General features: G+C 44.9%; 1 protein-coding gene and 1 long non-coding RNA gene across 3 annotated transcripts; one reads left to right on the forward strand and one right to left on the reverse strand.

Moving 5' to 3' along the window:
- Positions 1-6,246: 6,246 nt before the first annotated feature.
- On the reverse strand, positions 6,247-9,387 carry SOWAHB (sosondowah ankyrin repeat domain family member B). Its single transcript, XM_025427291.3, has one exon. It carries the CDS (start codon positions 9,234-9,236, stop codon positions 7,005-7,007), a length of 2,232 nt encoding a protein of 743 aa, XP_025283076.1. The 5' UTR covers positions 9,237-9,387; the 3' UTR covers positions 6,247-7,004.
- A 159-nt stretch (positions 9,388-9,546) lies between these two features.
- Positions 9,547-19,806, forward strand: LOC125754205 (uncharacterized). Of its 2 annotated transcripts, none has more exons than XR_007407820.1 (3): positions 9,547-9,962; positions 15,532-15,665; positions 19,779-19,806. It is a non-coding gene; the product is annotated as an uncharacterized LOC125754205 (long non-coding RNA). The 2 variants fall into 2 exon arrangements; XR_007407819.1 differs by lacking the exon at positions 19,779-19,806 and adding an exon at positions 16,500-17,356.
- Positions 19,807-25,734: the final 5,928 nt, after the last annotated feature.

Consider the following 25,734-nt stretch of genomic DNA (forward strand, 5'->3'; position numbering starts at 1 on the left):
GCCTCATGCAGATGTTTCCTTTACTAATAATCTGGAAGATATCTTAAATAGACACAACAAATCTTGTGGTGTTAGAATACAGATACAACCAATTCACTTTCCTATTATGCCCCTTTAGAATATATATGATGGGTGGGTGGGGGTGGTAACATAGGATATCAATAATGCCAATAATTCATATTTTCAAATACTTCAAAAATCTTAACAAGTAACAAGTAGTCTTGAGTTTCCACCCCTTGGTTAGTCCCTAACTAAACTCGGTAGCTGGCCAAGAACAAAGATCAGAAGAGAAAATGCTTGTGAAAAATCATCTGCCCTGGATTTCACAGGGCTCCTGAAAATGTTTCTACCTCAATTTTTTTAAAAAAGATTTATTTATTTATTCATTCAGAGAGAGAGAGGCAGAGACACAGGCAGAGGGAGAAGCAGGCTCCATGCAGGGAGCCCGACGTGGGACTCGATCCCGGGTCTCCAGGATCAAACCCTGGGCTGCAGGTGGTGCTAAACTGCTGGGCCACCAGGGCTGCCCTCTACCTCAATTTTGAAAAGTGGTTCTAGGATTCAGGTTTTCCAAGCATCTATGACAGACATCAGGAATCTTGTCCAAGAAATCCAGGGCAATATTCTGTGATCTCTTCACAATGTGTAGAAAGACGGCTCTGCCAGTTGGCTAATTAATTATATATACCATTAGGAAACGTTACTTAAGTCATACGCCCCTTAGAAATCCAGAATTAAAATCACTACAGCGAGAAGATGTGGCCTCAGGGTAAAGCAAAATTGGCCTTTTATGGTTGCCCCTCCCACATTTGCTGCTGCCTACTAGTAAAGCACATTTTAGCACCTTCCATCCTGAAGACCTGAGGCCAGCTTGATGATCTTTTCCTTCTTTCCCCTTTCCTTTCCTCACAAAAATCAAGGCTCACAGGGATTTCATATTCAGCAGAGAACCACTTAGATCACACCAGGTGAAAATTAAGAACACTCACTCAACATCCAGACACTTTAAAGTCATAGCTAGTCCTATGCAGGTGGTTGTATTCTAGTCCTTTTCAGAAAAAAAATAAATAAATGTGACTCCCTGGACCATCAATTCAGGCAAAGCTGTTGTCATCAATTGAATGAATATTCACTTCTCATTTTTTTAAAAAAGATTTTCTTTATTTATTTGAGAAAGAGCAAGAGAGAGAGAGCTCAAGCAGTGGGGAGGGGCAGAGGGAGAGGAAGAAGCAGACTCCCTGCTGAGCAGGGAGCTAAACCCAGGGCTCTATCCCAGGATCCTGGAGCCGAGGGGCAAATGAGCCGAAGGCAAATGCTTAACCGACTGAGCCATCCAGGTGCCCTTTTTCAAAGACTTTGAGTAATATCTCTACCTAACATGGGGCTCAAACTTAATAGCTCCAAGATCAAGGGCTGTGTGCTGTACTGACTGAGCCAGTCAGATGCCCCAATGTCAATAATTTTTAATCCACTTCAGTGAGACTTCACTTTGACCAAGTTAGTGGAATTTTGATAGAGATTACTGGATAGTTGAATTTAGATATCTTAAATTTCATCAGTGACAGTGGCTTCACACACCCATACACTCAACTCTCCACAAACTCACCCCTTCGGACCTCTGCCTGGGTTTTAGTTCCAGGCCAGAACAGAGCTGCTAATTTGACAAATATTTGTTTATGTGACTTCCTTTAGACACAATTCTGTTTAGTGACATATCATAATAGCTAATGATTGTTACACACAACGGATAATAAAATAGACTTTTTCATCTGAAATGAGAAACACAAGCAACTTTTTATGTAAGGACATAAGGAAAAATGTTTGATTAGCAAATCTTGTTCTTATCCCATCTTTTTAATCAACTAAAGGATTTTTTGTCTTTAGCATAGATGGAAATTTAAAGTGATCAGTATATTTTGAATGGGTGTTAAAAATAGTAACAGCTAATTTATTCAATATTTATGATGTGCCAGGCATTTTCTAAGGGCTTTGTATTAATTTACTTGATTCTCTCAAAAAAAAAATCTTAAAAATGAGAAAATTGTGAAGTTGAAGGTCTTGTCCAAGCCAGGACAGGAACCCAAGGCAAACTAGTTTCATTGTCATGATCTTAAATACTGTAGTTTCCTATGCTTTCATTACACATTTTTAATCATTTGCTTGAGGTGAGCAAACGAGCACACACACCAGCACTGCTGTACTAACCAGCCTGTACAGAATTTCACGCTCTTAGATTAGTGTTACCGTGAAACTAGACTTTCATTTACAGTAATAAAATGATGTGATCAAAAAATGTGTATCATTCCTATGCATTATACTGTCAATGGCTCCCCTTTGCCTGGGTCAGTGGTTCTCAAACTTGTAAAGGAAGTTATTGTGGTAATGGTTGTGAATATACTAAAAACCATGAATCGTATGTTTTAAGTAGGTGAATTGTATAGTATGTGAATTGTATCTCAATGGTATTTTTAAAAAAGATTTTATTTATTTATTAATGAGAGATACAGAGAGAGAAGCAGAGACACAGGCAGAGAGAGAGAAGCAGGCTCCATGCAGGGAGCCCGACGTGGGACTCGATCCCGGGTCTCCAGGATCACACCCTGGGTCGAAGGCAGGCACCAAACCGCTGAGCCACCCGGGTGACCCATCTCAATGGTACTTTTAAAAAATTTACAATCAAAAGCATATGGAAGTCTCGGCATGCTATGTGTAACATCCTGAAATGTTGAACCATAAGCAGTTTTACAGCAGGAAGCAAGACTATTGTATATACCATATATAAGATTGAAATTCACTAATTTACAACTATGTCTACAAAAAAAGGCAAGTGTTGAGCTAAGATTATCAACAATTTCTGCTGTTTGCCTTTAATATTAAATTGCCATTTGTCAAATTATTCTATTGCCTACCACTACTTCATAGCAAACAAGCATTAACAACACTGAAGACATAAAGAAATTTTGAAAGGGAAACTTTTGAGTACATCCTATCTAAAACATTGACATCTATTTTTTGTCTTCATATTAAAGCTTTAGGAAAACATCTGTATTTGGAGTAACACTAAGGTTCTCTGGAGGAGTTTTGACAGTCCTTGGCTTCCTGGAAAATGCCTATATTTCTCTACATAGCATAAAAGACCCTTGTTTTCAACCTGGCCTTAAATGACCTTTTCATCTTTGTCTCTTTCCACACCACCTCACTTCTGTCACACAGCAGTGTTCAAGTATCCCCCAAACACATCCTGCAGCTTTACTCAAGCTCCTTCCTTCTGGAATATTCTTTCCTCCTTTCTCCAATTGGCCCTTCAAAGCCCATCTAACGTCCATCTTATATTCGTGATTTTCCTGGTCCAGGAAAGTGCCACAAGAGCAGGAAACGCATACATCTTATCGCATGTTGAATTTCCAGTATAAGCGTGGAGACTAGTATAAAGAAAATTCTCCATAAATATTCCTTTCTCCATATTCTCATAGTCTAGATGCACACATCTATCCACCTCCATTGCACTATTGAAATTATTTTTCAGTGACCCACCTTCCCCAATAAACTGGGAATTCTTGAAGGCAGGAATGATATCTTTATCACATAGTAGATGTGCCATAAATATCTGTTAAATTTTGATGAATTGAAAACACATTCTCCAATTTCCAGATTGGTTCAAAGTCTTCAGGAAAAATAAAACGTTCAAACAGTTTACTAAAATACCATGTGGCAAAAACTCTTAAGTGAGGTGTGTACACAGTATTATGAGAATTCTGATGAAAGAACTATACATCTTCTGGCTTGGAGGTATTTATCCTGGACTCTTCTTAGAGGATTGACAGTTGAGCTGACCCTTGAAAATTAAGTGTAAGGTCACCAGTTAAACAGTGAAAGGGGTTCTAAACCAAGGGAATTCAGCACCAAGACAGAAACTGAGAGGGTGGGGCCCTTAGCACTCCAATGGGTCTGGTATGGCTTCAGTGGTAGGGTTCATGGCAGGGAGTGGTTGGCAGGAGGGTGGAGAAATGTGCTAGGCCTGCCAACCCTCCTAGCGTGGTCTTTATGACTTGAGCAAGAGAGTGACACAGATTTGTATTTTACTCTGTTCTCAACATCTTCCACCCTGCCCCCTCCTAACATACATGTTGACCATGTAAGAGAGTTGACCAAAGTCATAGGTACAATGTGTGGACCAAGGCAAAAGGGACCTGAGCCCTCATGAGAATCAACTTGAGATCCATACTGTGTTCTGACCAGTAAGCATTCAGTCAACACCAGTGCTATGCAAATCACACACTGGAGCAGATGTCAAGAATGCGGTAGAACCAATAAAACTGGTTTCTTTCGAAAGTCAGCAGCATTCACTTGAACATTCCCCACCTCTGTGAAGCCCTCCCTGACTTTCCCAGCCCAAGGAAATCCCTCCTATGAAATTCTCTGGAGTACATAATTTTGTACTTAGGATACTTTGAAAATTTTTTCTTGCGCTGTGGTAGCTTTGTCCTCATTCCTAGTACCGCCTCTTTTCTGTCTCATTTTAAAAGCTTGTATCTAACACAGTGCAGCTTTAAAAGGCACCTGGGGGGCAAGATAAGGTATAAATAAACCAGCAACAAATCTCATTGATTTTAAGTTAAGATGAATTGTTAGATTTTAAGTTTCAGGAAGTCACATCCCACTCACCTTTGTAAATCCCACAGCACTAGGCAAAATATATTTGTTGAATAAATTGATGCTGTGATGAAAATATGGTAAATTAAAAACATTCTTTGACTTTTAAAGGCAGTTGATATTTTATTTTTTTTCCTTGAAAATTACTCGCTTACTAGAGTATTTATATAATTGTTTATCTTTAGTTCTTTCAAATTTCATCTCTCGGAACCATGCCCCCACTGTCCGTGAGTGCTGCTTTTCTCTTGATTTGATTTGCTAAAGCTTCATCTCTTATACAGGTCTTTTTTGAAGAAACAACCCTTAGACTTATTTAGTATACCTATCTTTTGTTTTCTAATAGGACAGAAATCTATATATTTCAGCAAAATTATAATGTAAAACTACAAAGAAAGAAAAATATTTTACATTCATTGAAACATAATTTTGTGAAGGAGAGATTAACAGTAATCAGCGTAAGTACAATAATTTATGAAGATTTGTTGATATTTTAATGGGGAAAAATATCCAGAAGAAACAAGAAAATACTGTGAAAATACAGCATCCTTGCCATAGCACACGAAAACATTCCATAAAAAATTAACAATCTCCATATGGACATTTAATTTTTCAGCCGTCTTTGAATTTATGTTCCAAGAGATCAACGTTCTGAGATCTCAGTGTTCTCCTGCAATATACAGAATTCCATGGACCCACAAAGATCGAAACCATCACAAGCAATTAAAAGGACCACTTCCTGTTAGAGATACAACACTTCAAGGCTAATATTTCATCTTAATTGGCAATAAGTTTAGTGCAAATAAAATGATATTTTTAGCAGCTTAGAAAATTCCTGGTGAGGTAGTATTTACCTCTTAACCCTTACTGCTTCCCCAGAACATCAATGGTAGCCATTCAATCCTATTGAAAACTACTAATGCTGATTTTGCAATTTGTTACATGGGAAGTTTCCATGAAATATGGTTTCAGCAACTATGCAAATGAACCAACAGCTTTTACATTTGGAAAGTTTCCCTTAGTTTTTTTTTTTTTTTTTCTTTAAAGAAAGGCTTAAATGTCAGTCATAACTGGATCTTACCTAACCGCTTCTTTGATTGTGGAGAAGAGACCCAAAAAGGCACTAATCATTTCACACATTAGCCACCTTAGGTTACATTCAAAGGAAGACTGGAAGACAGGGCCCAGGAATCTCTTAAATCAAGTTCTACTCTCCAGTAATAATTTCATTTTCACTGATTTGGAGAAAGAGAAAGAAAGAGAAAGAGAAAGAGAAAGAGAAGAAAGAGAAAGAAAGAAAGAAAGAAAGAAAGAAAGAAAGAAAGAAGAAAGAAAGAAAAGAAGAAGGAAGGAAGGAAGGAATGAAGACAGAAAGAAAGCCATACAGAAAGAAAGAAAGAAAGAAAGAAGAAAGAATAAAGAAAGAGAAGAGAAAGAAAGAAAGAAAGAAAGAAAGAGAAAGAAAGAACAGAAAGAAGAAAGAAAAGAAAGAAAGAAAGAAAACGCAAAAGCACGAAAAGAAAAACAGAAGAAAGATCCCACACCGCGCAGGAATTAAATGCAGAATTCCGGGATCGGACTGAAGAGAGCAGCGAGCAGCCTGGGTGGGTCAGCGGTTTAGCACTGCCTTCAGCCCAGGCGTGATCCTGGAGTCCCAGGATCGAGTCCCGCATTGGCCTCGCTGCATGGAGCCTGCTTCTCCCTCTGCCTGTGTCTCTGCCTCTCTCTGTCTCTGTGTCTCTCATGAATAAATGAATGAAATATTAAAAAAAAAAGAAAGAAAGAAAGAAAGGAGAAAGAAAAAAGAAAGGAAGGAAGGAAGGAAAGAAAGAAGGAGGAAAGGAAACAAAAACGAGGATGCAAGAGCCATGTGATTTCAAAGCTGGTGCTTTCCACTCTCAGCCAAGATTCAGCCTTCAAATGAATAGGAGCCAGAGAGCTACTAGCCAGAGAGATTTGGTGCTTCACTAATCCCTTGAATTGCCTCCCTTCCTCTTAGATATTTGTTCCCTCTGTAGCCAAGGCCTGGGGTAGCTGCTTCGGAAAACAACGTGGCTCACTGTGCCCAGATCTGTGGTGGCAAGGAAAGAGGAAGAACACCTCCTGGGTTTTAAACACCTGACTCTGCTCTATGTCTAGGTTTCACTGGCCCAGAGACTTGAGCTGCCAGAAAGCCTGGATGACTCCGTAAGGTCTGGGATATGCTGACATGATACCCAGGCAGGTGAACACAAGGTAGGCCATCTCCCATGATCAATCTTTTCCTTACCAACACCTCTGCAATTTTTCTATTGCCCTTGAATTTTCACACTGAACATCTCAAGGATGAGGGGATGGTGGAAGAGAGGACCACTTCAGTCACTGTACTCTTCCCTTTCTCTTGGATTGGGGAATTTCTCATACTGGTTGGCCAATTTCCACTTGCTGTGCTGATTTTTGAGTAGTGCAGCAAAGGAAGTCTTGCGAGTGATATTTCTAGATATTTCCCGGCTCCTGGCCTTCCTGGTGGGGGAAGAGCTTCGGGCTAAAGGATAGACGGGGAAAATGGGCCTGCCCCGAGGAGCTTCTAGTAGCTGCCATATTTCCCCCGAGGTATCACTGGTCAGATACTGCCATGGCTTCTTTCCGCTGCAGTCTCGGACATTCACCCGAGAAGCCAACCTTTGCACTAGCAATTTGATGACCCCCTGGTGGCCGTGAATGGCTGCAAGGTGCAGAGGGGTATACCCACAACTGGACTTCACATTCACATCAAGAGCAATGCCCGCTTTCTGTGCACTGGAGACAAAGTCCTGGAGCGCCCTGAGGTCACCATGTTTGGCTATCCAGTGCAACGCAGTGTACCCAGTCAAGAAGTCTTTGTGCAGAGCCAGCTGGGGGTCCTCCCAAAACAAAGTCAACACCCGAATCCAACAGCCACTGGCAAGCTTCACAATCCATTCATGCTCCCTGGCATCTAGGGGGATCACAGATGACTTGTGCTCAGGTCTTTGTGGGACCAAGGCTGTAGACTCCGCCCCAGCCGGGGCCCAGGAGGTGTATGGCCAACCCCACTCCGCAACAGCAGCCTTCAGGTCTGCAGGCTTTGGTATCAAAACAGCATCCACTCTTGGGCTGGACACTGCTCCTGCCTTGGAGGGTTTCCTGGATCGTGGTGGGCGACGAGTCCTTTTAAGCAAGTCGTGCTCAAGATACTCCTCATCAGAAGAAGACAGTTTGGCTATCCGAGCCGGAGAGCTCCTCCTCAGGGATCTCCTTAACTTGGGGGCTGGCCGGGGTAGAGATTCCCGGGGGTGGCCTGCAAGGCCATTCGCCTCTGTTGAGAGCTGCTGAGAGGCGTGACCGTCCCCTCCGTCCCTGAGGCCGCCCTCCTTTGGAGAAAGACCTCCTGTCGGATTCCTGAGCTTTCTCCCACCTGGGGTTCCCAGAGCAACCTGCAGCCCCCCTTCGGAACCCCCAGGAGACTCCTTGGGCCCACTGCTGCTCTCCTCACTGCCATGGCTGTCTTGGTCCACAAAGTCATCCAGATCTTGGAGGGACAGCTGACACCGAATACTACGAAAGACTGTCAAAGGAGGGTTCTCGGGACAGGATTCCGGAACAGCAGGAAGGGCAGAGTGAGAGGGGAGCGTGGGGTCTGCAGGCTCCGAGGTAGGGGTCCCGACCCAGCAGGTCCGCTCCGAGGGTGGCCGGGGGAAGCTGTCCGGTAGCACGGACCAGGCTCGGACGGGGCCTTGGTCACGGGCCCTGGGTGTCTGGGGCTGCCGCTGCCGCAGGGTGGGGTGAGGCAGAGAGCCCAGGGCCAGCGGCTGCGGTGGGCTCCCGGGGGACACGGCGCGGGACGGGAGCGCCTGCGGGGGAGCCCGGCCGCCAACGGCCTCGACGCGTGCGGGAGGCGAGCGGGGCGCTGCGGGCTGTCCTCGCGGCCCCCGCCCCGCGGCCCCGGGCTCATCCCCGGGGGTGGCGGCGTCCGGGGCGGCCCCGAGCCCCTGCTTCCCCGGCAGAGCCTGCGGGCTGCTCGCGAGGCGATCCCGGCAGCGGCCTCGCGTCTCCGCGGCCGCGCCCCTCGCTGCTGCCCGGGGCCCAGGGCCGCCTCCCGGGGGTGCCTCCCGGGCGCCGCGGGCTGCGGGTCCGCGGCGAGCTGCGTGCGGCGCTGGGGCTGCGGCACCTGCCGGCTCCCGCTCGGGCTCCCGCTCGGGCTCCCGCTCGGGCTCCTCCCCGCGCCGCTGCGCCCCGGGAGGCTGCGGTCCCCCGCGCGCGCCCTGCCCAGAGCCGGACGCAGCTCCTCCTGCAGGGGCGGCGGCCGCGGGCGGGGCGCGGGGTCGCTGCAGCCCCCCCTGCCCCAGAAGGTGCCTGTACCTCCTCTTGAGCACCACATACTTGGTGCCGTCGGGGTCCTGGCGCACTGCGGCGACCGCGTTGACGAAGCCCTTGAAGAGCTCGCGGCGGCGCTGGTGCTGGCCGGGGGGCGCGTCGGGGTCTCGGAGGAAGCTCCTGAAGTGGCTCAGCAGCGCGGCGTTGGCCACCCTCCCCCCGGCCCGGCACAGGAAGTCCAGCAGTGCCGCTTGGCTTAGCTCTCGGGCCATCGCCGCCCCGGCGTCCGCGGGCCCCTCCCTGCGCTCCCCCCGCCGCGCGAGCTCCGGCCTGTCGAGTGTCACCTGCGCCCGGGCCGGCGCCGCCCGCCTCCATCCGCCGTGGAGCGCCGCGCGGTTCCCGGGGAGGAGGCCCGGGCCGGGAGCCCGAACGCAGCCCGGGGGGCGGGGAGGGAGGAGGCGGCTCCCGGGCCGCCCCTGCTCGGCGTCTTCGCCAAGGCCCCCGGGATAGGTCGGAGTCCGCTGCACCTGCGCCCGGCGACGCCTCCCGCCCCGCTCGGGGGAAGGGCCCGGCCCGCCTGCTCCCGTCCTTCCGCCCGGAGGTCGGTCCCCCCGGCCCTGCCCCGAGCGCGCAGCCAAGCGCGGGGCGGGGCGGGGCGCGGCGGCAGGTGAGCGAGCGGCCGCTCCTCTGGGTCCGGCCACGCGCAACGCGGACCGCGGACCCCCCGCGCCCGCCCCCGCCCGCTCCCGCGCTGCGCAAGCCGCTGCGAAGGCCCCTGGGTGCGGAAGCAGGTGTGACCCCACCGGCCCCGCGCGGGCCCCGGAACGAGCCCTTCTCCGCCGGCGCTGCGGGCCGCTCTCTCCAGATCGCCCCGGGCGGCACCGCGGTCCGGACCCGCCGTTCCCGACCCGGACCTCCTGGCGGGCCTGCTCGCCGGCCCGGCCGCCGAGGACCCGGACACGCCCCAGTCCGCACGGAGGAGACACATCGCTCTGCAGGTGCGGGGTGGTTTCGGCCTTTCTTTTTCTTAGGAATTGTCTCACGTTAAGGAAACATCAGGTTGGGGATCCCTGGGTGGCGCAGCGGTTTGGCGCCTGCCTTTGGCCCAGGGCGCGATCCTGGAGACCCGGGATCGAATCCCACGTCGGGCTCCCGGTGCATGGAGCCTGCTTCTCCCTCTGCCTGTGTCTCTGCCTCTCTCTCTCTTTCTCTCTCTGTGACTATCATAAGTAAATAAAAATTAAAAAAAAAAAAAAAGATCAGGTTGACAGTTGATCGCCTCAGCCGCTTTCAAGGAACAGGGATTGTGCAGTGGAGGGATGTGCTGTCTGGGGTCACTTCATTTTTATTTACTTCCAAGTTGGTGAGCGGAAGAGGTTTTGGTGCGGTCCAGTTCGCCTTGGCCTGAGTCCTGGGGGGGTTTCTCTCCGGGTGTAAAGTCCCAACCACCCCAGCCCCGCACGCTGTGAAACAAATTGCAAGCTTACCCCATTTGACCCCACTACTCCAGACCTTAGAAGGGCCCCTTGACTCTCATTCTCCATTGACAGGTGCAAACTTCCTAATTCTGGGTCCATTTGTAGGCCAGAGCTGTCTTTTTCACCGGCCTCAAGACTGTAGAGTCACAGCGCTTCTCCTACCAGCTGCTTTCCCCTCTTCATTGGGATCCAAGATCCGTCCACTTCTTGGCCTGGTGCTTTCTTTAATTGAGGTCTTTGAGTTGAGGTCCTGTTTCCATGCCCAAGTTACTTGTATTGTTCCACCTGTTTACAGATGGTTCCATGCCCTCCCTCATTTTTTTTTTTTTTTAAGATTTTCTTTATTCATGAGAGACACACAGAGAGGCAGAGACACAGGCAGAGGGAGAAGCAGGCTCCTCCAGGACAGGAGGATCCCAGGACCCCAGAATCACAACCTGAGCCAAAGGCAGAGGCTCAGCCACTGAGCCACCCAGGTGCCCTGCCCTCCCCCATTCTTTTCTTCAGCCACATTGCCTATCATAAGGTCTTTATTTTCTTCTGCCTTATCCTACGCCTTTTCTCTCCTATACTTCCCCTTATCCTTCCACTTTTCCTTCTGCTCTATTTTTGGTTGCTTCATGAGTCCCTGTCCTTTTCTAAGGGAGAGTATTGAAAGTATGTTGGCCCTACAATTGTCAACATAGACCAATCTAGTGCCTGTCACATGGACCATGTTAGCTGAGCTTCATCTTAAGTCTGCAGTAGCACCCCGAGAGTTTTCCATGGATGAATTGGAATCCTTAGCTTTGAATGATCTGTGTCAAAAAGAAGAATTAGGAAACATTTGTGTCTGTTTCTGGCATTTTCATTTTCTCTAATTCAAACCCAATACTGGGTTGAGAGCGGGATAGTGGTTTTTGCTGAGGTGGAACATTAACATCAAGATTTTAGGATGGTTATTAAAATATAAATTTTGTATTAAGCTTCAGCTTCCTTTTGTGTTTATTTCCTGGTAAGGGGTCTTGGTGGAATTGAGAGGTGTGTCCACACCTAGGGCAGGAGGGAGTCCAAGTGGTCAACTTGGGTGGGTATTGTAGACTGGCAAGTGAAAAGAACCTCTTAACCCCTTTAGTATTTTCCAAACTTTCTGGTTAAAAAAGAGATCTTGTGGCAACAAGGAGGAATAATATGAACTTGAAGCGCTTAAAAGAACCAGGGAGAGAGAAGGGGCTCATCAAGGCATGGTTGTTGGAATCAGATTATCTGTAGTCAAGGGTGGAATTAGTAGGTCTGAGGAGCAGATGCAGGGAAAGAGAAGAAAAAAAAAAATCCAAATTACTTTAGATTTCTGGGTGCACAGGGGTTTAGCATCCAGATCGTCTCTCCTCCTTTTTCTCTTTCAGATCCCAGGTTCCAGGATGATTAATTAGAATGTTCCTCAGCTTACCTCAGGAGCATTTTAATGCCTCTCTCCTGTACAGTCCATTATTTCAAAAAATATTTATGGAGCAGCCATGCTGTTCTGGAGCTACTAGAAATGGATGTAAAGAAGAAAGGATGTAAAGGAGAAAGCTTGCTCAAGAACTTGCTATCTGCTGGGAGCAACAAAAAAAGAGAAATGGTGTGAACCTGTGTTAAGTGATTTCTGGAGAAATCACAGAGATGTGCACCAAATGCTGAAGGAGATAAGGGGTGGTGTGCAAAGGAAAACCGAGGCTTAGCCTGGGGGAGCAGGCAATCTTCCAGTCAGAGCAACTTTGTGTAGAAGAGGTGAGGAAGAGGCTGAGAAAATATTGGATAAAAGCACATAGAGCTGGCTCAGCATGGTGTATTTGGGGAACTAACTGCAAATAGAACTACTTGGCTTCAAGGGAGACAGTGTGTGTGGATGTGCTGGAAAGGAGACTGGAAGCATAGGGGAGAGTCAGAGAATGAGAGCCAGCATGGGGTAGGGGGAGCTTTGAAGAATTTGGGGGGGGAGGCAGTCACCGGACCAGATTCGTACTTTACAAAGATCAGCCTGGAGGCAGTGCTGGTTTGGAATCTTGACCCATATTAACAAGTAAAAATAGCACTTTGCAGAACTGTAGTGCATTTAACCAAATTTAAGATGCCATGGGTTGTATGATGCATTTTGGTTTCAGAGATGTTAAATGTGAGGGAGGGAAAGGTGCCTCTTAAAGTAGAAGAAATAGAAGGGCGTCTGGGTGGTTCAGTTGGTTGAGGCTCTGGCTCTTGATTTTTGGCTCGGGGTGGTGGACTCGAGCCCCACGTTGGCTCTGAGATCAGCATGAATTCTGCTGGAGATTCTCTCTCCCTCTTTCTCTGCCCTTCCGCCTGCTTGTATGCACTCACTCTAAATAAATAATCTTTTTTTTTTTTAAGTAGAAGAAATACATCATATTTAGTAACATTTTTAGGGGGAAAAAGGCTTATTTGGGAGTAAGATTTGAGGGTGACTTTTCTTCCGTATAGCTTTAGAAACTTTTTGACTATTTTACAATAAAAGTATATTGCTTTTTAGTTTGAAAGAGACACTAAAGGGGTATCTGGGTGGCTCAGTTGGTTAAGCATCTGCCTTCTGTCTCAGGTCACAATCCCAAGGTTCTGGAGTCAAGCTCTGAGTTGAGTCAGGCTCCATATTCAACGGGGTGCCTCCTTCTCCCTCTCCCTCTGCCACTCTCCCTCCCTGTGCTCTCTATCTCAAGTAAATAAATAAAATCTTAAAAAGAAAAAGACACGAAAGGGAAAAAAAGACATAAATGAATAACAATGCCAAAGAAAAAAAACAGTATCAGGGGCTCCTGGGTGGCTCAGTGGTTGAGCGGCTGCCTTTGGCTCAGGTCATGATCCCAGGGTCCTGGGATAGAGTCCCTCATCAGGCTCCCTGCCAGGAGCCTGCTTCTCCCTCTGCCTATGTCTCTGCCTCTCTCTCTCTCTCTCTCTCTCTCTCTCTCTGTCTCTCATGAATAAATAAATACAATCTTTAAAGAAAAAGAAAAAAAACAGTATCAAGTCTTTAGGCTGGAGGAGGGAGATGAAACTCTTAGCAGGGAGAACAGTCCAGAAGTTATTGAGATGATCCAGAAAAAGGTTGCAAAAGCTCTGAGTTCAGCTGTGTTAAAGAACGGGAGATGAGGGATCCCTGGGTGGCGCAGCGGTTTAGCGCCTGCCTTTGGCCCGGGGCGCGATCCTGGAGACCCGGGATCGAGTCCCACGTCGGGCTCCCGGTGCATGGAGCCTGCTTCTCCCTCGGCCTGTGTCTCTGCCTCTCTCTCTCTGTGACTATCATAAATAAATCAAAAAAATTAAAAAAAAAAAAAAAAAAAAGAACGGGAGATGACCAGTTGGATTGAAGAGATATAGCTAGTAGGTAAATTCAACAGGATTTGGAGCCAGAGGAGCTGGGATGGGGGAAGGGGAGCAGAAAGGGGAGAGGGACAAGCTTGGCTTCTCTCATGCATTTAGCCTGAGTCACTGGATGGATGTTTATCATCTACATAGAAAGAACGGAAGAGTTGGTTTTGAAAATGGGAAAGATGATAAATTCCATTCAGTGCATATTAAGGTTGAGGTGCCTATGGGCCATAAAAACAGGAATATCCAGCAAGCAATGTAGGTTTGAGGTTCCAAGAATGCATGAGATTAGCATATGTTAATGACCATTGAAGCCCTAGGCGATGACAAAATTGCTTAGAGAGAGAAGTACAGGCAGTGGGATGGGAAGGAGGTGGAGGGTGAAATGAGGTTCATGATTTACCAAGGAGAAGGAGGTAAAGAATCGTGTTAGGGAGACTTAGAAGGAGCTTCTAGAGGTGAAGAGGAACACCACTGAGTGGGTGTCACAGAAGCAGAAGAAGGAAAAGCTTTCTAGAGATGGCGCCAAATCTGATAAGAAGTGAAATAGGGGGATCCCTGGGTGGCGCAGCGGTTTGGCGCCTGCCTTTGGCCCAGGGCGCGATCCCGGAGACCCGGGATCGAATCCCACATCAGGCTCCCGGTGCATGGAGCCTGCTTCTCCCTCTGCCTGTGTCTCTGCCTCTCTCTCTCTCTCTCTCTCTCTCTCTCTCTGTGTGTGTGACTATCATAAATAAATAAAAATTAAAAAAAAAAAAAGTGAAATAGGATCATTGTGGCCTGTTAGGTCACTGGAGTCTAGTCAGGAAGAGTTTCAGAAGGGTGGGGAGGACAGAAGTCAGGTTTCAGAGGGGCGAAGAGTGTGTGGGGTAACAGTGGGTGAGAGACTGGGCCATGAAAGAAAGGAGAGAAATCTAGATAAGGAGAATATCAGATCATGTTTGTTTTTTTTTGGTAGTTCTTTCACGAGATATGATCATGTCTAGTGTGCTAGAGGAAAACCCAACAGGGAAAGATAAGTTGAAAACCTAGAGGATAGAGTAAATAATTGATAAATTAGGAGTTGGGGGTGGGGCTAGAGTCCAGAGTTCCAGTAGAGATTCCTCGGGAACAGGCCGGAGAGAGCCACTTTTTCTAGTGAGAATAGAAAGGGGGGAAAAAAGGCTATTAGATTAACTGGAGGGCTAAGAGATGGGGAGGAAAGGTTTGAGGAAGCCATAGTGAGGTTGGAAAGCAGGTACAATGGAAATAAGGGAATACAAGAGCTGGAAGGTGGGGATATGAGTAGAACATCAAATATTCTTAAGTCTTGGGGCTGAAGGTTTCCAAGGTGGAATCATTTTGAGGATAAGATTCAGAGTGTGACCATGTGGATGAAGCATAGTGGAAGTGAGAGGATTGTAACATCATGGAACTGTGGGGGGGTGGTGCTGAGATACTGAAGTCATCTAGGATAGAGAGGACACCAAGATCATCTTTGTAAATCCCCACTATTGTGGCATGAGTAACACAGATGGCATTTTGCCTGTAGTAGTCCCTCTGCTCATCGACAGATACGTGCAGCTGTGTAGTATAGTGACTTACACGTGTGTGTCACATTCCAGATCACTCTCCTTTATCTGATCCTCAGAACAATGTGGGAAGCGTGTACAATAGTGACCATTACCTTGCAGACAGTAGCTCTCCCTGCTATTAATATGATCATATTTCTTGTAGGATATATTCTGATGTGCTTATTCTTTGCCTTCAGTCCAAACCTCTACTGCGGGTGAAAGATTGCATCTCCATCCAAGAAGGTAGAACTGCCCAATGTCAACCATCCAGGTGGGTAGGGAGATCTCCAGGTGAAACCAGAGCTAAAGTGAACCTTACAAAGGCACAAAGGTAAACCAGGGTGCCCTGCTACCCTCTTTCTTTCTCTCCAACTTTTCCTCCTCCTCCTCCTCCTTTCTGTCATTCTCGCTCTCTCTCATTCAATCACTACAAGTCTGGGTACTCCTCAGGGCACTCTGAAATGGCAATGGGAAGGCATTTTCATGGTAAAGTTGAGTCAGATGATTTAATGATACAGGGCTCTCTGCATTTGTTTCCCTTCTCCTGTCCTGAGCCTGCCGGCCTTTGTTTCTGTATCAGTATTTATTGAGGGCCTACCATACATATCCATTTTTCTGAGGCTGGGAACACAGTGGGAACCAAACAGACAAAAATCTCTGCTTTCAGGAAACTTACATTCCACTAGGGAAGAGATACACATAAAAATGAACAAGAAAATATCACTAGTGACAAGTGATCAGATACAAAAGCCAACAGATATGATGGAGACTGACCATCATAGCATCATCAGTAGAGAGCTACTGTAGCAAGGATGGACAGAGAGGGCCTCTCTCAGAAGATAACAATAAGCAGAGACCTCAGTGATGAGGAGACAACCAAGTGAAGATGGAGAATAGGGGAGCAGGCTAGAGAAGGCATGCCAGATAGAAGGAATAGCTAGTGTTACATCAGAAATGAGTGCGGTGGGGCGCCTGGGTAGTTCAGTGGTTGAGCGTCTGCCTTTGGCTCAGGACATGATCCTGGAGTCCCAGGATCTACTTTCAAGTCAGGCTCCCCGTAGGGAGGCTGCTTCTCTCCCTCTACCTATGTCTCTGCCTCTGTGTCTCTCATAAATAAAATCTTAAGAAAAAAAAAGAAATGAGTGTGGTGTGTGGTATGTTTCAGGAGCAGAGAGCAAATGGGGAGTGGAAGCTGGAGCACAGAGAGAGAGAGAAGTGTAAAGTGAGTAGTCCAATGATCTGGATCTTCTAAGGCTTACTGGGGTTTAGGTTTTAATTTCAGTGTGATGGGAAGCCACTGGAGGGTTTTTTTGTTTTTTTTTAAGATTTTATTTATTTATTCATGAGAGACACAGAAAGAGAGAGAGGCAGAGACACAGGCAGAGGGAGAAGCAGGCTCCATGCAGGGAGCCCGACGTCGGTGGGACTCGATCCTGGGTCTCCAGGATCACGCCCTGGGCCAAAAGCAGGCGCTCAACTGCTGAGCCACCGAGGGATCCCCCTGGAGGTTTATAATATAGAGAATAACAGCTCATTAAATAGCTCATCTGGCTACCCTGTGGAGAATAGATTAAAGACAATGCTAAAGTAGAAGCAGAAAACCCATTTGGGAAACCACTGTATTGGGCCAAGTAAGAGACGGTGGTTAGCTTGCAATAACAAGTATCAGGTATAGAGAAGGATTGAGATTTGGAAAACATTCTGGAGGGGAAACCTGGAGAATGTGCTAGTGGGTTGACTAAAATTTACCAAGATTGTGACTACTTGGGTAAGACCTGGACTGGAGGCAAGAAGTCCAAGGGTTCCCTTTTGGAAAGGTTAAGTTTGAGATGACCATTAGACATCTAAGTAATGATCTGGAGTAGACAATTGGACATGTCAGTCTGAAGCTCAGGAGTGAATTCAGAACAGGAATATACATTTGAGAGTCTTGACCACTGAGAGAGTATTTTTTTTAATTTTATTTAAATTCAATTTGCCAACATACAGTATAACACTCAGTGCTCATCTCATCATGTGCCCTCCTTAAGAAATAGTATTTTAAAGCTAATGGATGCGATGATTTTATCAATAGAGGAGATTTAGAAAGAGAAACAGAGTTCCATGACCAGCCCTGATGTTGGGGGTCCAGCCTTAAATAGTATCTTACTTAATATTATAAGACAGAAACTGTAAAAATCCATGTTTTGCCTCCCAACGCCCCCCCCCCCCCCCCCCGCCCCAGGCCTATCTGCTGGTTGTGGCTGCAGCAGACATGAGTGTAACAGACACAGGCGGGAGGTTAATTTCAGGGTCTGGACTAAGGTCCAGCTACTCCTCCCCAGGTGGGAAGTCTTCTCCCATTGTCAGCTTTAGAAGGTATGGATTTGAATTTGCTGAAGGAGTCAGCAGATTTTCCAGGTGTATCCTGAGGTTACATGTGGGAAAACCAAATCTCAGAGCGTCTTGTGGCTCTGATACTTAAATCATGTTGACTTCAAATGTAGCATTTTATACTAGAGTCATAATCTTTCCTCAACTCTGTGGAGCATTTGACTCAGTTGACTATTCTTTCGCTTTGAAATCTCAGTCTTGGCTTCATTACTCTTCTCTGATTCTTCTCTTTGAATATCCTGTGCTAGCTCTTCTTCCCATATTTTCTTTCCACATTCTCTGCTCATTCACTGCGTCCCTACTTGAGTTACTTTGACTGTGTTCCCAGATCCACTTACCACTTTTATTCTTTTGATTTCCAAATTTATAGGTGAAGCCCACTTGGAGAAAGCACAGACTTTCAATTGATTAGTCTTGTCTCTGCCTCCCACTCTTTCTTTAAACTTGGCCAATTTACAAACACTCTGGGCTTGAGTTTCTCCATTTGTACAATGAGGAAATCAATTAGGTGATTCCTTCCAGTGCTCATATTCTGATCTAAGCCTGATGCTACTTTTAATAATCTTAATAATGGCATTTGTGGCATATCCTTTGCCAGACGCTGAGCCGAGTATTTTATAACACATTAATACACTTAATTCTTTTAACAAATTCCTATGAGGTAGGAGCTATTTTTATGCTGATTTTATAGTTGAGGAAATGAAGATCCAGAAAATCTAATTTCCTTCTTGTTTCTAACCACTAAGTGGCCGAGCTAGGATTCAAACTCAGATGATTTTGACCTGGAGTCGACATCATTTAGCTTCTACTGTGCACTTAACCATTTCCCTTTATTTTTTTTTAATTTATTTTTTCTTTTTTTTTAAGATTTTATTTATTTATTCATGGGAGACAGAGAGAGACAGGGGCAGAGACACAGACAGAAGGAGAAGCAGGCTCCATACAAGGATCCTCATGTGGGACTCAATCCTGGGACTCCGGTATCACGCCCTGAGCAAAGGCAGATGCTCAACCACTGAGCCACCCAGGCGCCCCAACCATTTCCCTTTAATGACCCTGCTTCCTACACTGCTCTCTCACTCTTGCCTCATAGCACTTCTGACTCCTCTGAAACTTTACTCCTTCTGAACCCCTCTGCCCTGAATCTGCATCCTCTCCCTCTCTTTACCTCCACTGGCTGTTTTCCTCCCTAAAACAAAACAAAAACAACAAAAACAAGCACCTTGCTTGGAACTGTTTTAGCTCACACTCATCTTCCTGTATAGGTCACCTCCCCCACAGTCTTTCCTGACCACCTTGCATAGATCAGCATCCTACCTCCATGCGTCACCAGGCATCTCTATTTGGGGAAAATTAAGTTTGAGATGCCCATTAAGACATTCAAGGAGAGATGGCAAGTGGGCAATTGAATACAGAATTCAGAGCATAACTTTCAGAGCACCTAATACTCACTATTATAAATAACTTACAGGGGTGCCTGGGTTGCTCAGCAGTTGAGCATCTGCCTGCAGCTCAGGACATGATCCTGAAGTCCCAGGATCGAGTCCCACATCGGGCTCCCTGCATGGACCCTGCTTCTCCCTCTGCCTGTGTCTCTGCCTCTCTCTCTCTCTCTCTGTCTCTCATGAATAAATAAATTTAAAAATCTTTGAAAAAAAAAAGACCTTAAGTTAAAAAAAAAAAGAAAGAACTTACATATTTATTCTTTTTTTTTTTTTTTTTTTTTTGTGGCTTTCACAACCAGAACACAGGCTCCATGAGGACCAAGACTGCATCTTGTTCACCACTAGCACAGAGTTAGTTGTGCTGAGGACTCAGAATAACATGGAGTATTAGTTTCCTTGTCCTCTTCATCCAGCTCCTGGTTATGATCCACATTCCTTGGCTTCTTCAGCTTGTGGCCACATCACTCCAATCTCAGGGTCTGTCTTCCCAGGGCCTTCTCTTCTTCTATCTCTTATGAGGATATTTGTCATTGGATTTGGGGGCCACTCAGATAATCCAGTATAATCTAGTCCTAACATCCTTAATTTAATTATATCTGCAAACCTTCACCTTTTCACATCCACAGGTTGCAGGGAATTGGATGTATCTTTTTGTTTTTTTTTTTTAATTTTTTTTTTTTTTTATTTATTTATGATAGTCACAGAGAGAGAGAGAGGCAGAGACACAGGCAGAGGGAGAAGCAGGCTCCATGCACCGGGAGCCTGATGTGGGATTCGATCCCGGGTCTCCAGGATCACGCCCTGGGCCAAAGGCAGGTGCCAAACCGCTGCGCCACCCAGGGATCCCTGGATGTATCTTTTTGAAGCCCATCATTCAACCTACTACACAAGGGAACAGGAAGAAATTCTGGATGTTTTTCTCCAAATCTACCTTTTCTCCCTTTATTTTGGCTAACTTAAATTTCTTTCAAGATTCAACTCGGTTGTTACCCAATTGAGGGACCAACACTCTTAGGCCCAGTACATGCCCCTTCTATAATAATATTTATTACATATACAGCACTCTTTTAAGTGTTTTATGTGTAAAACTCACTTAATTCTTGCTACAACCCTATGAGATAGTCCCCATTACTACCTGTATTTTACTGAATCCAAATATTCTGTTTCACTGTCCCTCTTCCTCAGTACACCTCCTCTAGGCCATCAACCAAGACTTAGTTTTCCCTCTGTCCCCAGCAAACACCATGGCACATCTATGGCTCTTTGTAAAGCCTGGTGGGTTGAATAAAAGACTGAACAAGAGATAGGTTGGCAATAGAACAAGGAGGGGGATCCCTGGGTGGTGCAGCGGTTTAGCGCCTGCCTTTGGCCCAGGGCATGATCCTGGGGACCTGGGATCGAATCCCACATCGGGCTCCCAGTGCATGGAGCCTGCTTCTCCCTCCTCCTGTGTCTCTGCCTCTCTCTCTCTCTCTCTCTCTCTCTCTCTCTCTGTGACTATCCTAAATAAATAAAAAAAAAAATTAAGAACAAGGAGAGTTTTGAGTATCAATTTAAGACATTTGGATTTTACGTTTTAGATCACAGATGTCAAGTAGTTTTAAAGTTGAGAAGTGATAGGATGAACTCCTCTTTCAGATATATCCCTTGTTTGGGAGAAATCTCGTCATCAAATATTGTTTTAATTATCACCTCAAAATAAGTCATTCCATCTGAGCCTTCCTCCCGAGCTCTAGTCTCCCATTGCCAGCTTTTTGCTGTGTCTCTCCAGGCTTAAATTCAGCATGTCCAGACCAGCCCTCATTATCCTTTCCTTCCCCCAAAGACACTCTTCCTATTTATCAAGTTTATAGGCATCCAAACTAGACAACTTGAATTAATCCCAAACACTTCCCTCACCCCCACTGCCAACCTTCACGAAGAAGGCAAATGATTTAGAAGAATTCTCAAAAGAAACTACAAATTAAAGATAATACTAAATTTTAAGCCTGAGAGATTGGGATTATACCTAGTATGAGCCTTAACCAGCCTTAGCCTTAAAACAGTAGCCATCTAACCTCATCTGACAAGAATTGGCCCACAGATTTAAGATTATAGTAAAGAACATTTAAAACTGAGATTTCTATTCCCCATTTTAAATGATGAGCTACTTCTTAAGTATGAATCGGAGTTTGAAGTGTTAGTTGATGATAGTGTTAAAAAAGCTATCATGATTAGCAATATATTTTTTTTTCTTTCTTGGCAACATACATGTAGAGTCTAATATGACTATAATTTTTGTGTTTATGAAAGGATGGTTCACAAATATTCCAAGTAGAGTATTGTGCTTTTATTAGCTCTCGCAACCTTTCCTAGAATCTCTCTCCTGGAAAAGTAAAGCACCCAGCCAAGCGAAAATAAATTGCTCAGTTTCATATTGTTAGATATTACAAAGTTAGAAAACAAATTCATGAGCTTTCAGTTCTTGCTGTTTCTAACTAAATGCTCACCAAGGTCATGAATAGCAGTCTCTTTAAAATTGCTTATTTTTTCCTTATAATTTATATTTGTTTGTTTTTATAATGTACATTAGTACAGTAGCACATGCATATAGTTGTAAATAAATAAATCATCCTGGGCTACTTATTATTCTCTAAGCCTGTTCCATTTTTCCTATAGCTTTCTGCTTTTGTTACTCTTTTTTTTTTTTCCAGTCTGGCTTCTGTCTTCTCCATTTGGCAGGGCCCTAATGATTGTTTAAGACTTCTCCAATATCCAGAGGCACAAATAATCCCTTTCCTCTCTATTCCTTTAGAACTTACCTCTATTTTTTTTTAAGATTTTATTTATTTATTCATGAGAGACAGAGAGAGCAGAGACATAGGCAGAGGGAGAAGTAGGCTCCATGCAAGGAGTCCAATGTGGGACTGGATCCCAGATCCAGGATCATGCCCTGAGCCAAAAGCAGACGCTCAGCCACTGAGCCACCTAGGCATCCCTAGAATTTACCTCTATTATGTACATCTCACCTTGCGTTATACTTACTTTGTTAGGATCTCCCTAGTGGATTGTGAGTCTCCAGAAAGGAAGTAATCGTACTTAGTCATCATTTGTCCCCAATGCCACACAGCTGCTATTAGTGGGGGTTGCAAATGTTAATTGAATTTAATCATCTCAAAACATTGATTATCTTAAATCTCAAAACAATATGAGATATAGAGATACATATGAGATATAAAGAAACAAGAAACAGAGGGCTACAGACTGAAATTAAAGCAAGAGCCTTAATTTCACATTCAGCATTTTATAAGGATGATTCTCAAGGTATGGTCTGTAAGTCCTTCTGACAGGCTGTGAATTTAACAAATGTCAATCTTCATTCATTACATGTGAAAGATGTGTAATTCCACAGATTTTTATTTTTGCAGGCAGCTAAGGGATATTTAGTAATCTACTAAATGAGTTATTAAAATTTGATGTTTATAAACTATAATTGACACATATTTAAAGAGTGCTAAAGATTCCAATTTAGCTCTCTACTAAAAAGCCTGGCAGCCACAAAAATGCTTGACAAATGCTTTGCAAATGCAGATAGTTGGATTCCCCTTAGATTTCAAAAGACCAATTTCTTATGCATCATCATGAGTATATTGAGGTAGCTGAAGTTCTTTTTTTTTTTTTAATTTATTTATTTATGATAGTCACACAGAGAGAGAGAGAGAGAGGCAGAGACATAGGCAGAGGGAGAAGCAGGCTCCATGCACCGGGAGCCCGACGTGGGATTCGATCCTGGGTCTCCAGGATCACGCCCTGGGCCAAAGGCAGGTGCTAAACCACTGCGCCACCCAGGGATCCCTGAAGTTCTGATTATAGTTCTTCTTGCTTATTAATTGTATATTGCTATTAGTTTAGTTTTATCCTTATCAATTTGTCCTTGGTTCATAATTTGCTGGTGTTGTCAGCTGGATAGTTCTAGGCATGAACTCTGGAGGCAGTGTCCTCTGTGTTGTACTCTGTGTGAACTTGGGCAAGTTATTTCATTTTTCTGAGCCTCAGTTTTCTATCTCAAAAAGTGGGGGAGGTGAGTAAGAGTACTTATCTCATTGGTTTGATGTGAGGAATCACTGAAGGACACCTGGGTGGCTCAGTGGTTGAGCATCTGCCTTCGGCTCAGGATGTGATCCCAGAGTTCTGGGATCGAGTCCCGCATCAAGCTCCCTGCGAGGAGCCTGCTTCTTCCTCTGCCTATGCCTCTGCCTTCTCTCTGTGTCTCATGAATAAATAAATAAAATCTTAAAAAAAAAAAAAAAGGAATCACTGAGTTAAGGCATATAGAATGTTCTGACAGGATGGTACTTGGCACAAAGAGAAGGCACCCAGCACGTAGTATATGATTATCAGTTAGGATTCATTCAGTTCAGCTAAGAGTATCAGAAGACCAGCCACAGTGACTTAAGACGAAAGTTTCTTTCTTTACACATGACATGGGCAGCCCAGAGTTGGTATGACAGTGTGCAATTATTGTATATCCACGGTTCTCCCATCTTGTCTCACCACTCTCGGAATGGGATTTCTATGTCATAGTCTAGATGGCTCTTCTAGCACCACCCATCACATCTGCATTCCAGCTGGCAGGAAGCAAGAATTGACCCATGCCAGGCCAAATAAAATCTTTTCCCTGGTTTTTAAAAACTGGAGCTAGCAAAAAAGCAAGTGAATATACAAACAAAAAGATGAATCAGACTCCCTAAGTACAGAGAACAAACTGATGGCTGCCAGTGGGGTAGGGGTGGGGAAATGGGTAAAATGGATGTGGGAGAGTGGGAGATATCAGCCTCCAATTATGGAATGAATAAATCATGGGGATAAAAGGTACAGCATAGGGGTTGTAATAGCATTGTATGGTGACAGATGGTAGCTACACCTGTGGTAAGGTGAGCTCAGGTGATAGAGACTCCGGAGGCTAGGAGAAGCATAAATGTAGAGACTTGTCAATCGCTATGTTATATACCTGAAACTTATGTAACATTGTGTATCAACTATATTTCAATAAAAAAATAGAGCTAGAGTAAGAGTTTTAATCTCTTCATGGGTGAAGAGATAAAATCCAGTGCTCTTCACATACTACTACTGGTAGGAATGTAAAACAGTGCTGCTACTTTGGAAAAGACTTGGCGACCCTTCAAAAGGTTAAATATAGAGATACCATGTGACATAGCAACTCTATTCCTACTCATTTACCCAAGAGAAAGGAAACGTGGTCACATAAAAACTTGTACCCAGGGGCACCTGGGTAGCTCAGTGGTTGAGTGATTGCCTTTGGCTCAGGTTGTGATCCATGGGTCCTGGGATTGAGTCCCGCATCAGGCTTCCTCCGGGGAGCCTGCTTCTCCCTCTGCCTGTGTCTCTGCCTCTCTCTCTCTCTCTCTCTCTCTGTGTGTCTCTCATGAATAAATAAACAAAATCTTTTAAAAACAAACAAACAAACAAAAAAAAACTTGTATCTGAATGTGCATAGCAATATTATTCATAATAGCCAGAAAGCAGCAACAGCTCAAGTGTCCATCAACTGATAAATGGATAAACAAAATGTGACATATCCCAATGGAATGGAATATGATTACTCAAAAGAATGAAGTAATGATTCCTGCTACATGGATGAGCCTTGAAAATACGCTAGTTGCAAGAAGCCAATCACAGAAGACGATATACTGTATGATTGCATTTATACAAAATATGCAGTATAAGCAAATCCACAGAGACATAGGTAGGTGGCTGGGGGAGGCAGGAATGATGAGTGACTACTAACTGTATGGGGAGACAGTCCAATCATATAGCTGTGATTTAAGCAGTCATATCTATGTAATAATGAAGCCTTGATAAAAACTGTAACGAGATTCAGAGAGCTTCTGGGTTGCTGAATGTATCAATTGTGCTAGGAGGGTGGCACAAGCTTCCAGCCTTTCCCATTCCAGACCCTGTCTATGTGTCTCTTCTATTTAGCTGATCCTGTGTTGCATTCCTTATAATAAAACAGTAACTTAACATACAGTACTTTCCTGAGTTCTAGGAGTTATGCCAGTGAATTTTGAAACCTGAAGGGGAGATCATAAGAAGCCGCAAATTTGTATTCAGGCTGGTCTATTGAATGCAGGTAGACCCTGGCCCATTTGGTGCTGGGGAATTGTTGGATTGTACCGGGGAAGGTAGTATTTGCTAAGTGGGCCATTATCTAAAAGGTCTGAGAACACTACAGGGGAGTACTTAGTACAAAAGCACTAAACTTTGAATATAGACAGAAGGAGGTAATTGCGCTACTTTTCAAAGGACACTTCTCTGCTTATCAACCTTTACAAAGATATAGAAGCCTCTTTACCCAAAATTATTTAGTGGCAGGTGTGTCTAAAGATGAAAGAATGAAATCGGGGCTCTCTTTTAGCAATATTAGTAGATATATTTCCATCAGGAGGAATTTCCCTGGATCTTGAAACCAAACGGCTGCTGCTATCCCAGGAAGTCTGAATGCCACACATATTTCGTTCAATAGATATTTTATTCCATTGATTCTTTTGGGAAAGTTGATTATGTCCGTACTTGGCCTGC

The sequence above is a fragment of the Canis lupus genome, chromosome 32 (assembly GCF_003254725.2).
Source record: "Canis lupus dingo isolate Sandy chromosome 32, ASM325472v2, whole genome shotgun sequence".
In the NCBI taxonomy this organism is placed as follows: domain Eukaryota; kingdom Metazoa; phylum Chordata; class Mammalia; order Carnivora; family Canidae; genus Canis; species Canis lupus.